General features: G+C 40.0%; 1 protein-coding gene across 1 annotated transcript; it reads left to right on the top strand.

Annotated features, from left to right (window-relative positions):
• Positions 1-8,432: 8,432 nt before the first annotated feature.
• Positions 8,433-11,879, top strand: LOC101024147 (tetratricopeptide repeat protein 30A). The gene has a single exon (XM_003907661.5). The coding sequence runs from the start codon at positions 8,692-8,694 to the stop codon at positions 10,687-10,689; it is 1,998 nt and encodes a 665-aa protein (XP_003907710.1). The 5' UTR covers positions 8,433-8,691; the 3' UTR covers positions 10,690-11,879.
• The last annotated feature ends 1,384 nt before the right edge of the window (positions 11,880-13,263 follow it).

Raw genomic sequence — 13,263 nt, 5'->3', positions numbered from 1 at the left:
CACCGTCACGCCTGGCTAATTTTTGTATTTTTAGTAGAGACAGGATTTCACCATGTTTGCCAGGCTGGTCTCGAACTCCTGACCTCAGGTGATCCACCCACCTCTGCCTCCCAAAGTGCTGGGATTACAGGCGTGAGCCACCGTGCCCGGCCCTTGTTATTGTTATTAATCATTATCAATCATTAACTTTACAAATATGAAAGAAAGAGGGGCCATGTTCTACAAGGGACATTGTTTTCCTGGCACACAGTAGACAATTCAGGAAATGTTAGCAGAAGAAATGGGTAAAATTAAGATACCAAAATGGAAGTGAGGGGAGAGCAGGTAATTGTAGAGAAAAAGACTCTTCATGGCAAGAAACAAAGTAAAAGAAATGTATAAACCAGACTAAGAGGGGAATAAAAGCAAGCAAGAAGAAGAAATATAAGAACACCAATAAAGGAAAGACAGGGACTGAGGCAGGTGGTTAAGGGAACTGCCAAAAAAAAAAAAAAAAGGTGAAAGTCAATCCAAACAAAGAAAAATGGCACTTCCAACCAAAAACATGAAGATGTAGAACCCTGTCATCAATTGCTGAGAAAAGAGAGACACTCGAGTAGGGAGGGGATTGAGAAAGGGGAGAAGGAAGGAGTGAGAGCCCTAAAAAATAATGTTCCTAGCTACCCTTTACAGCTGTCTCTGCAGGGAAGACTGGAGAAAGTAGAGGGGGAAATGAGTGCAGGAAAAAACTGCCTCTGCAGAGCAGGTAAGAGGAGGTTGTTCAGATTTATGGATTTTATTAAGCCAGTTTTCTGTATCACTCTGCTATAAAGGAAAATAGCTGCTGCAGGGCTGTCTCTCCTCCTTCAGGTGAGGAACAAAGGGTGGGTGGAGTCAGAGACAGAGTCTGGTCTGCGAGATCATGGTGTGTCTGCAGCTCCGAAGCACTGCAGGTGTTTCTGGGTAATGTGCCACATCATGTTTATATCACGAACGGGAATTGAAAATCAGTCTGTGTGGCAGAGATGAGCCCACATCTGTTATCCTCACCAACAATAAATAAATAAATAGCCCAGACAAACGGATGCCAGTCCATCTACAGCAACATTTTAAAGCATGTGCTTTATGACAAAACTGGACCCAGCGTCTGACAGAGACTGCAGGCTGCCGTGAGCACTGTAGCTATCCTGAACGTTGATGCTACATATTGCTAAGGGGAACATAATTTATAGCACAAACCCTACAGCCTCCACTAAGGTTGAGTTTTCCTCTCATTTCCTTGCCTTTTTATTGGCTTCACTGCATGGTTGCCAATAGCAACATCCACTGGTAGCAAGGGGAGTTCAACACCATTGCAATCTGCCATATAGTGGAGCCCTGACAATGTCAACCATCAATCTAGTAGCTGTTTGTAATTGCCTCCATCTATTTCTCCTGTCTTGAGATATCTTTCCTATTGTGGGTCAAGATTCAGAAACTGCTGACTAATGCCATGGGTCTGCATCTCCATGACCATGAAGCAGTGGAAAGGAAGGTAGCAGCTTCCTGGTGCCAACAACCCCAGAGGTTAGAGGTTGAACTCTTGCGGGTTTCAGGCATTTTTAATCCCTTTTCTAAAAAATTTATAATTTTGCTAAAATGTGAGGCATATGCAGTTATCCATATATTCTGCTTTTCCAAAAAAGAGAAAGAAAGTTTCCCAGTCCTTATTATTAATGTTTATTTCCTATGGGAGAAAGACATTTGAAATGTGAGCCTTCTTGTAAAAACTCAAACTGACCAGATTATGTTTGCTTTCTCAGGTCTCTTGGCATTAATGGTTGAAATAAATTCATCCTACTTTTTGGATGAGATGTATTTTTTTAGACATGCTATTTAGTCTTACTAATCAGTATGTAGCTAATATGTGCGCAATCTACAATATAGTGGCAATCCTGGTGGGTAGGGACAGCTTCACATACTGCAAAGGGCGCCATTCAGTGCATAGCAGACTGGAACTCCCTCCTAGCTTGGCCACCAGCTGAACCTGTAATCTTAGGACTCTCCAAGTCTTAGATTCTCCATCTATTAAATAAAAGTACTGACTTTTATTCAGTCCCCACACCAAAGGACCAAGATGTGTTTAGCTTTAAAAAATTTTTCCAGATAATTTTCTTTTTTATTCTTCTCAAATAAAATAGCAACAAACCTAAAGCGGTCATCTTCTTAATAAAGACATAATAAAAAGTTACATATTTGGGGTAGACATAAACACAATCATACTACAGATGTCTTGAGTCTGTCTCTAACTATGATGAAAGATGTAGTCATCAATACAATTTTTTAAAAAATATGTCCTTCTTTTTTTGAGACAGGGTCTTGCTCCGTAACCCAGGCTGGAGGGCAGTGGCACAATCACAGCCACTGCAGCCTTGACCTCTCCAACTTAAGTGATCCATCCTGCCTCAGCCTCATGAGTAGCTGGGATCACAGGTGTGCACCACCACGCCCAGCTAAATTTTGCATTGTTTGTAAAGACGAGGCCTCACTATGCTAACCACGCTGGTCTCGAACTCCTGGGCTCAAGCGATCCTCCTGCCTTGGCCTACCAAAGTGTTAGGGTTAGAGATGTGAGCCACTACACCCAGCTTATATGTCCTTTTATTTCATAAAAAACAATTTTAGATTATCTGATATCATACATATCACATAAATGGTAGTCATTAATTTAAAAGTGAATTTATAAAGTAAGTCAAGAGAAGTTAAAATTGCACATGCATTTTGTTTCTAAAAGCTGAGATGTCTATGCATTTCCAGGTATTGTATATTTGCAAATACGTTGGGTTAGAAATCATCTTTAACATTTTGTGTTAGTGTAATAACAATATTATCTAATATTAATGCTACCAGAATCTGGTTGCCTTTTCTGTGTATCAAAATTTATCATACTTTATCCACTTACACTAGGTGATTAAACAGAATCTGCCCAATTTATTCTGCAGTAAAATTATTTTAAAACCTATTTTTCCTGCTGACTCTTAGAAACTGCAGAAAGACAAAAACCAGTTTCATCTCCAGTAATAGTGTGAAACAATTTCCTTCCAGTGGGACAGAAATCTAGACATATTAGGGAAAGATTTAAATATAAAGAAAAATGTTTTGGCTGGAAAAAAAAAAGCAAAACACACCAAAACACAAAAAGGATTCATTAAAGCAACAGAACAAAACCTAATTTGGGACCCTAAAAATTCTGGCGATGCCACTGTAATGAGGTTTCATTATCTGCTTCAGAGTAACAGTCTCTGAAATTGTTATTCTGCTACATGCTGTAAAGAACTCCCAAAACTCAAATGTATCAGGAAATGTAAAGGTTAAGTCTGACTACAAGAAGGCCAAAATTGCACCAGCTTCCTAAGTGAAGAATAATAGAATAAAACATAGAGGGCAGAAATAAAATGAGGTGTATCTGGAGAATTTCATGATAAGCATTTAGATTTAGCAATGCCCAATGTCATGCTGACACTGTTTGTCATGACCTTGTCTGCAACTAGTAATTTGGGGTTGTACATTTTTTAAATTTAATTTTGAATGTTCTTGCATGTTTGGTACATCTCTCTGCACTGCTAAATTGTTTATCTGCATAATATAACTACACCAATGTCATTTAATGTATACACTAGTATAGAAATGTGTTTTTTTATTAAGTAAATGAAGTATTTGCTGTGAAAAAATGTATTATTTGTGGCCACCATTTATATCTGTGTTCATTTTCTGTGTGTATATGCGTGTGTATTCGAATCTCAATTTTTCTTTTACTCTAGTTTAAATTAAGACATATTTAGATGAAATTTTAAAAATAGCGTTGGAAATAGGAAACTAAGTTTTGTTGAGTCTCATTCCCTTGGGGGGAAATTGCTTTTGCCATTTTATTTTCATGTATAATAATCTAAAAAGGATCTCCTACTGACTTCCTTCCTAATTATTATTGTTTTACACGAAAGAAAGGAAATATGTTTTCAACTGAGTTGTTTGAAATCATTCCCTCTGTGTAAATTTTCCAGACTGATGTTTCATTGTAAGAATATTACATTATAGACCACTTGGCCATTTCACAAGCAATTAATCCATAGTTTTGGAAGTCCGCTTTAAGAGACCTGAATATCTTTGTTTTTAATAAAATACTTAGAGTTTAACTAAAGCTCTGGAATAATCTTTATTTCTTTTGAGAAGGGTGATTTCAGGGCTGAAAGAAGGAAGCAAGGATCCAAATACCTACAGTTTAAATGTTGACTGTTAATTTAGTCCATTAACCTTGTGTTGATCTGTGATGTTTTCATGTGTGAGATGGACACTAGGACACCCCTGTCCATATAGCTTTTTAAAGATGACATAAGGTTCTTCGTATTATCGAAGTTTTTCTGGAGGTAGGAGAGTCTGCGGCCAAATGCTGGGTTCCTGTGTCTGTTACAGATTGCTCAAATTTGCATGGGCAATTACACAGGGGGAACGCATCAATGCAGGGCCTCCAGCCACACTGACGCCATACAATTACACAACGGCTTCGGTGCTTAAACTTTAAAATTCTTACACCATTGTGCCTGTTCTATTAGAACAAACTGCAGCAAATGATCCAAAGCCAGTTCAAGTGACTGGAGAGGAGGTGCCCAGGGAGGGAGAGGGAAGAGGTGCAGTGTGGCCCACTACCGGCCAGCGTAAGCAATCACCATTGCTGGCTGCTGCAATCACTGGCTTCTTTGTGCTTTGCAGTCTGCAGTTTTAAAATGGAGCCAACGATAAGGCTCACCTAATTCACAGAAGGGCTGTGAGGATTAATGAGGGAAGTTAGGCAAAACAGGCCTGATACTCAAAGTACTGCATAAACACAGCGGCTTGGAGTAGCTCTTTGAATGGTTGATTTTTTTTTTTTAATGCTGCTGTATCCACAGTTTTGCACTCTCTATTAATCCCTTTTATACACCAAAATGCTATTGTGTTCTCCCTGGGAAGTTACTTTAGACAATAATACTGTAAACCCCAAAATACAAGCTACTTGATCAAAAGCAAGGGATATTCAAGAAGGAAATCTAATTAAAATATTAATAAAGCTGGAACTACCAGCAAAAGGAGAGTTCATAATGAGGTTAAATGTCACACCATCTGAGCACAAATGTTCTCAAATGTTGATTTTAGCATACACCTTTTCCAAAAGTCTTAAAAGATGGAACAGATGCTCCCAAAAGTCAGTCAAGTATATTTCCAATTTGGCACTAATTTATACTTTTCTTCTCTGTTCATGGTAGAAGACTGGAGTGGGAGAATAGGGATGCAAGATAACTGAGCCCCCCAAACTGTCCATCCTGAAGAAAATGGTCTGAAATCAAAGGAAAAAAGAAATAACAACTGGAAAATGGATTTGCAGAAGGTCCTCCCTTATAAAGGAAGATGTTTGACCACAGCTGTGGTTGAAATACTCACAAATTACCAATGTTCACCAACAGAAAGGGGCCACAGATACAGTATAAATAAGACATACCTTCCAACTAGTTTTAAAAGAGAATGCCAAATAGATTGTACACACAAATAGAATACGGGATTTGATCATGGCATATTTTGGCAGGCAGAACATCAGTATGCTAAGAACCAAGCATCATGCTTTTTCTTCCTATCTATTTTGCCTGAATGAAACTCTTCTACATGATAAACATGTCTCCCTTTGTGTAGCAAAATCCACCCTGAGTCCAACTCAAATTTCATCAAACTGCAATTCCTTTCTACAAGTCACCAAATCACTTTATTGCAACCACCAAATGCTTTCCTATTACTTGAAATGGTATGATACACTTACTTTTTGATATATCCTCCAGGTTTTCAAGATCCTATTGCAAACAAAATGATGCTTTATGATACTTCATAATATTCCACCTTATTTCTTTCCATAATTTCTATCATTAAACGGCCTTCTCTCACCACCACCCCCAACAAAACTAATCTATTCCCCAACTGCCTATCAGAGACCAGATAAAAGTCAGTCTATCACAGCAGCAGTGATGGTCATGCCAATTTCACAGTGTGATTTGTGCACTCATTTCATTTTGAAAATGACCCTGCCCTCCATCTGTCTAAGCAGAATGTCCTGCTTTTTTCAAGCCAGGCTTCTGGAGCAGCCTCACATGAAATGAGGAGGAAGAGACACAGAATGGCCTCCCTCCTGCCCACTTCAGCCACCACGCTCACAGGTACCCACATAAAGAGGAGAACCCCAACTGAATCCTGGTAGGGATCCCAGAAATTTGGAGGAGAATATAGTCCTTTTATTTTTCATACATTTTCAAGAAGCCATTTGAAGATAATGTAAATAAAACCCTGCAAAACAGAGAGAAAGACTAATGAAAGGCAATTTCCCATTCCCATGTGGTCATCTCACCTTAATTTAATAACAAATTACCTAAGGTAACAGTACATACATAAGAATATTAAAATACTAAGCCTTGTGAGACACAGTGGCTCATACCTGTAATCCCAGCACTTTGGGAGGCAAAAGTGGGAGGGTTGCTTGAGGCCAGGAGTTTGAGATGAGCCTGGGCAACATGGTGAGACCCTATGTCTATTAAAACATTTTTAAAAAAAGATTAGCCAGGCATGGTTGTGTACCTGCAGTCCCAGCTACTCAAGAGGCTGAAGCAGGAGGATCATTTGAGCCTAGGAGTTCAAGGCTGCAGTGAACTATGATCATGCCAGCTATTGCAGTGAACTATTGCATGCCAGCCTGAGCAACAGAACAAACCCTGTATCAAATAAATAAATAAATAAAATACTGAGCCTAAATTCCCAAGGGAGAACCATCAGGCAGCCAGCTGTAAAGAAGTCTATGCACCCTTTCCCCCAATTTATTACTGAGCAGTATCCTCTACCAATGTACCTCCTTGGGCTTAAGACTCTAAAAGGGCTCACCAAAAGATCAGATTGAAAGAAGTCTCAGAATAGAGTTATAGTAATATTCTACAGTTGCTTTCTGTGGGATCTTAGGTGAGCCAAAGTCCCATTCAATCCTTCTGAAATGGATGCAGTTTCCCTTTCTTGGAATTGATGCACTGTGAAGCTCCTTGTCTAGTTCCAGCCAAGAAGACACAACTCTGCCGATTCCTAGCAAGGGAGAACACTGAGTAAGTACATAAAGTCAGCCATATGATGATATGAGCAATCACACACCTATTAAAAATCTCCTTCCAGTGATACTGGGTAAATACGAGCTACACGACTCCACTAGTCACATCTGTTCACAGCTGGAATCAAGGCCTAGAAGTTCAAAGTTTACTACCTACACAAAGTTAGTTCGTTGTTTTAAAGGAGAAACAAAGACAATAATATTCCTTATACACACTTAGCACCAAACAACGGGCCCTTACAAACTCATGTACATGAGATACATGGATTGGGTTATTCATCAGTCACTATTTCCTATTGAAATTGGTTACTGGATATCATGGTTCAGCCCCTACCTACCTAGGTGTGGCCTTAAACAAACTATTAATTTAATAGTTTGATTTAATTAATAATATAATACTTAAATCTTTAAACCTTTCAAGCCTGCCGACTTAATATGCAATATGCAGAATGCAGGTTGCTTATTCAAATTAGAAATACTATATGTAAACAGTCTATAATAGAGGTGCTATGTGATATGGTTGATGTACCAACCATATGATAGCTGTGAAGTTTATATATAGAAAAGATTTATGGGCAGTAATACTATTATGGATGCATACAAAGGATTTGCAGTAATTATGTAGCAAACAACACACTTTTACTTGGATTAGGTTTATATTAGGTGCCAGAGAGACCAATGGATATCATGGGAGATGACAAAAGATACTGGTTTCTTATCGGCAGAGATGGTTGGAGGACCACAGCAATGGATACAACCAAGTGTAAATGCCAACATATACTCAGTAGTATTTTTTGTCATGGAAAGGGACAGATACTGCGATCAAAAATAGATCCTCTCCCAGTACCAATAAGATTCACAGCACTTTTTCCTCATTAACCTCTGGAACCACCAAAATAAGAAGGATTTCTGTTTGCTGCTCTATTGTGCTCTTACAAACAGTGCCCTCGGGGTAGCATAATGAGAACCTGCTCTAATTCCAAGGGAATTCAAGGAGTTAACTCCCTTTTGCCATCCTGCTCCTTTTATTGAAAGGTCCTTTTATTACTAGCGAATCTCTACTTTATTAAAAGTAAGCCAAACGCCAGCATTAGTATAGACCACACCGCATACAAGGCTCAAAATCGCCAGGCACATGGGCCGGAAATCTTCCACCGCCGCGCTAGAGACCGAGGTGGCACAACAGACACAGAGAGCGCCCCTCATCTTTAGGGGGACGGGAAGACAGGTGACCGTTCGTCCCCACGGGCCGCAGGTCGGGTGGGTGCAGCAGGGACTACGCCTCCCAGCATGCAGTGCGGCCACGCCCGCGCAGCGGCGCCACAGGAACGATGCATGCCGGGACGGGGAGATTCAGTCTCTGAACGGCCTGGAGTAGTCTTTCCCCTTCTGACTGCCGCCACTCTGCAGTCCACAATCTTTGAAGATCAAACCGAACTTGAGAGACTAACGAGAATGGTCCCTTTTTAATTCCTAACAGATTCCTTCCGTGGCAGAGTAACCGGCCGTCTTCCGTTTCCGGTTGCCCTGTTGTCGTGGTAACCGCACGCGTAACAGCCGTGGTGGTTATGGCGGGCCTGAGCGGCGCGCAGATCCCCGACGGGGAGTTCACCGCAGTCGTGTACCGGCTCATCCGCGGTGCCCGCTACGCCGAGGCGGTGCAGCTGCTGGGCCGAGAGCTGCAGCGGAGCCCTAGGAGCCGCGCAGGCCTGTCGCTGCTAGGCTACTGCTACTACCGCCTGCAGGAGTTCGCGCTGGCGGCCGAGTGCTATGAGCAGCTGGGCCAGCTGCACCCGGAACTGGAGCAGTACCGCCTGTACCAGGCCCAGGCCCTGTACAAGGCCTGCCTTTATCCGGAGGCCACCCGGGTCGCCTTCCTTCTCCTGGATAACCCCGCCTACCACAGCCGGGTCCTCCGCCTGCAAGCCGCCATCAAGTACAGTGAGGGTGATCTGCCGGGGTCCAGGAGCCTGGTGGAGCAGCTGCTGAGTGGGGAAGGGGGAGAAGAAAGTGGGGGCGAGAATGAGATGGATGGCCAGGTCAACCTGGGTTGTTTGCTCTACAAGGAGGGACAGTATGAAGCTGCATGTTCCAAGTTTTCTGCAGCACTGCAGGCCTCAGGCTACCAGCCTGACCTTTCCTACAACCTGGCTTTGGCCTATTACAGCAGCCGACAGTATGCCTCGGCGCTGAAGCATATTGCTGAGATTATTGAGCGGGGCATCCGACAGCACCCTGAGCTAGGTGTGGGCATGACCACTGAGGGCTTTGATGTTCGCAGTGTTGGCAACACCTTAGTCCTGCATCAGACTGCTCTAGTGGAAGCCTTCAACCTTAAGGCAGCCATAGAATACCAACTGAGAAACTATGAGGTAGCCCAAGAAACCCTCACTGACATGCCACCCAGGGCAGAGGAAGAGTTGGACCCTGTGACCCTACACAACCAGGCACTAATGAACATGGATGCCAGGCCTACAGAAGGGTTTGAAAAGCTACAGTTTTTGCTCCAACAGAATCCCTTTCCTCCAGAGACTTTTGGCAACCTGTTGCTGCTCTACTGTAAATATGAGTATTTTGACCTAGCAGCAGATGTCCTGGCAGAAAATGCCCATTTGACGTATAAGTTTCTCACACCCTATCTCTATGAGTTCTTGGATGCCGTGATCACTTGCCAGACAGCTCCTGAAGAGGCTTTCATTAAGCTTGATGGGCTAGCAGGTATGTTGACTGAGCAGCTTCGGAGACTCACCAAGCAAGTACAGGAAGCAAGACACAATAGAGATGATGAAGCTATCAAAAAGGCAGTGAATGAATATGATGAAACCATGGAGAAGTATATTCCCGTGTTGATGGCTCAGGCAAAAATCTACTGGAACCTTGAAAATTATCCAATGGTGGAAAAGATCTTCCGCAAATCTGTGGAATTCTGTAACGACCATGATGTGTGGAAGTTGAATGTGGCTCATGTTCTGTTCATGCAAGAAAATAAATACAAAGAAGCCATTGGTTTCTATGAACCCATAGTCAAGAAGCATTATGATAACATCCTGAATGTCAGTGCTATTGTACTGGCTAATCTCTGTGTTTCCTATATTATGACAAGTCAAAATGAAGAAGCAGAGGAATTGATGAGGAAGATTGAAAAGGAGGAAGAGCAGCTCTCTTATGATGACCCAAATAGGAAAATGTACCATCTCTGCATTGTGAATTTGGTGATAGGAACTCTTTATTGTGCCAAAGGAAACTATGAGTTTGGTATTTCTCGAGTTATCAAAAGCTTGGAGCCTTATAATAAAAAGCTGGGAACAGATACCTGGTATTATGCCAAAAGATGCTTCCTGTCCTTGTTAGAAAACATGTCAAAACACATGATAGCCATTCATGACAGTGTTATTCAAGAATGTGTCCAGTTTCTAGGACACTGTGAACTTTATGGCACAAACATACCTGCTGTTATTGAACAACCCCTGGAAGAAGAAAGAATGCATGTTGGGAAGAATACAGTCACAGATGAGTCCAGACAATTGAAAGCTTTGATTTATGAGATCATAGGATGGAATAAGTAGTTATGGCTGATAGCGGCTTTTTTCAAAATGGCTTTCTTACCTATCACACTTTTTTATCTGTATTTAGCCTTGGCATCTTTATATTTGTCTTATTTTGAATTTTATCCACTTTATAATAACAAGTTTATGTTTAAGCACCTTTTTCATTTAATACAGAAGATTAAGGACTATGCAGTGTAAGCTGCATCACTTCTGCTTTCTTCCTACTAGTGACAATCATCTGGTCTTGCCCTCAAGCAACAATTGCTAGATGACATCTTTGTATAAGAAAGAAACCCCAGATAGAGTTGATATTTCAGCTTTGGGCTGTCAAAAGGGTATGTCATGGACCAAAGCACTGTTAGTACGGGTATGTTTGCATTTGGTCACTGATATGTAAATGGCTGCTGGCCAACGGCTGGACCACTTCTCAATCAGCAAATAAAGCCATGTCTATTTTGCTATCTCAAGATAGACTGTGCTGTCTAATAAATCGAATTCTTAACTCTATTTCTCCAGTTTTTTAGTCCTTTAACTTTCTGGATTGCAACAAAGTCTAGTTTAGACCTTCTTTAAGCCGTTTTAGAAGTTCAAGTATAATGGGAATTTCTTTTCTTGGTTCTTTTCAGGTTATGAGGTTCGGTCAGTGACGTAATTTTTTTTCATAATTTGATTGATTTGTTGCTTCTTAAGTTTTATAATAAAAGTTTTTCTTCATGTTCTATTTTTTGTTTTACAGAAATGATTTTGCCTCCTTGTGGATACGACATATTAAGTGTGGAAGCCTATTAATATTTTCAGTTTTTAAAAAACTGAAATTTTTAATTTTTACTTTTTAATTTTTTAGGAAAAAATAAGCACTGAACTGAGAATGAGAAGCCTAAAGGTATAAGTTCCATGCCTTCTAATTTTAGGCTTTCAGAAATTCCTTTATTCTTTGGGGTTTCACAATAATTTGAACTATCAGAAGCCTTTACAATTGCTTTTGGCTGTAACATCTGATTTTGTATAAGCCATATAGAAAAAAGTTGCCTTTCTTTTTTTATGACCTAGATATATAAGCAAATCAGCCAGGAAATATATAATTGTATTTTATATTAATGTTTTCTAGGATTTTGGCTTACAGTAAATGTTAACCCCTACAGTCAGTGATTGTTGCTGTTGGATGTTATACTGATTATTAATAAGAAATTTGGATTTTTGCCTTTTTACCTGCAATTTTTGCTTACAACTCTAGCTATGAATATATAGAGAGTGGTCCCCCAGTCTCTGTTATGGTTGTGCATAAATTAATACTTTTATAGCTATTTAGAAATTGTATAACTCTCTTAACTTCCTCTTTTAGTTTTTGTACTAATGTTTGTTTTTGTTGGGGAAGAGGAGATTTGCTTTTAATCCTTCCCAAAAATGATGAACGACCCTTCCATTCAGTAGTTTGACAAGCTGTTATAATGTGTATTTTTTCTTCAATTATTCTTGAAATATTTAGAGCCTCTCCTGCTTCTAACATGAAGCCCTTTAGATGCCAGTCTGCCAGAAATCTGGAAACAGGAACAGGTGAAGTGAAGACGTAATGGAGATTTAGCTAATGATATACTTCACAATCCACTTTGGATACCCTTCATGTCCAAATCTCAGTAGTTAATCAAGTGTCTGCTGCCATTAACAGAACAGAAGTAATGGATAACAGAATGGAAATAAGAGATGCCAAAACTATTTCCGTAACTAACTCACTAAATCAAATCATCAGTCCTTATATTCTTGTTTTATTTAATTCAAGGAGAAGAAGCCATGCACTTTCCAAAAGGTCAAAGCCACATAGAATAGGAAAGCAATCTCTGGTTTAAAGCTTTCTCTTGGAGTGTTTTCTCCCCATGCCTTCAAAGGGTCTACTTAAGAGACAGTGATGTTTACTGCTGCAGAATGTATCACAAGATAAGAAATGAAAAATCTATCTTTCTTACCACCCGCTTCTCTTTCCCTTTTTAATCTTTTCCCTTTTGTCAATTATAGGGACACTTTTCTCTGTTAGCTGGAATTTGAACCTCAACCAGGTATAAAAGATGCATAACAACCTTTTAGCAGTAAGTGTCAGGTGAGTGAGCACTATGATTATCAAGGTGACTTTTGAAACCTTTTAAAAATGCATTTTTGCAAAGCGAGATAATATGTATTGATAAAAAGTCACTCTCAGATTGGCAATGCCAGAAAAAAATTTAAGAGGACTCACCAAAAGTACTAGATCTATGTAATTTGTAGAATAGAGTGAACTTTTTATATATAGGTATTTGTGGTAACCTCCATCTTTTAAACTTTTTGAACTCAATAGAAAAACAGACTGAAATTTTAAAGACATGCAGTATTTGTATCATTTTGAATTCTGTAACATTGGGAATTAAATGTACTCAACTTTAGAGGACACTTGCCTTACTGTAATTTATAATCATTTTATATTGAAAAATAGGGCTAGAGATTAGCCAGAAGGTAATTAATTTATTGGCCATAGGTATAGTGTTTAATATTCTCTTGGGGAGTGAGTCTTTACAAGGTGATTACTTTATACTTGATACCACTATCAATTGAGGTTCTTTTGGT

Source organism: Papio anubis, chromosome 10 (assembly GCF_008728515.1).
Source record: "Papio anubis isolate 15944 chromosome 10, Panubis1.0, whole genome shotgun sequence".
Lineage (NCBI taxonomy): Eukaryota > Metazoa > Chordata > Mammalia > Primates > Cercopithecidae > Papio > Papio anubis.
This window is presented reverse-complemented; position numbering and strand designations above follow the sequence as displayed.

Excerpts from the sequence above, each read along its gene's own strand:
- LOC101024147 (XM_003907661.5), top strand. The coding sequence starts at position 8,692 with ATGGCGGGCCTGAGCGGCGCGCAGATCCCCGACGGGGAGTTCACCGCA.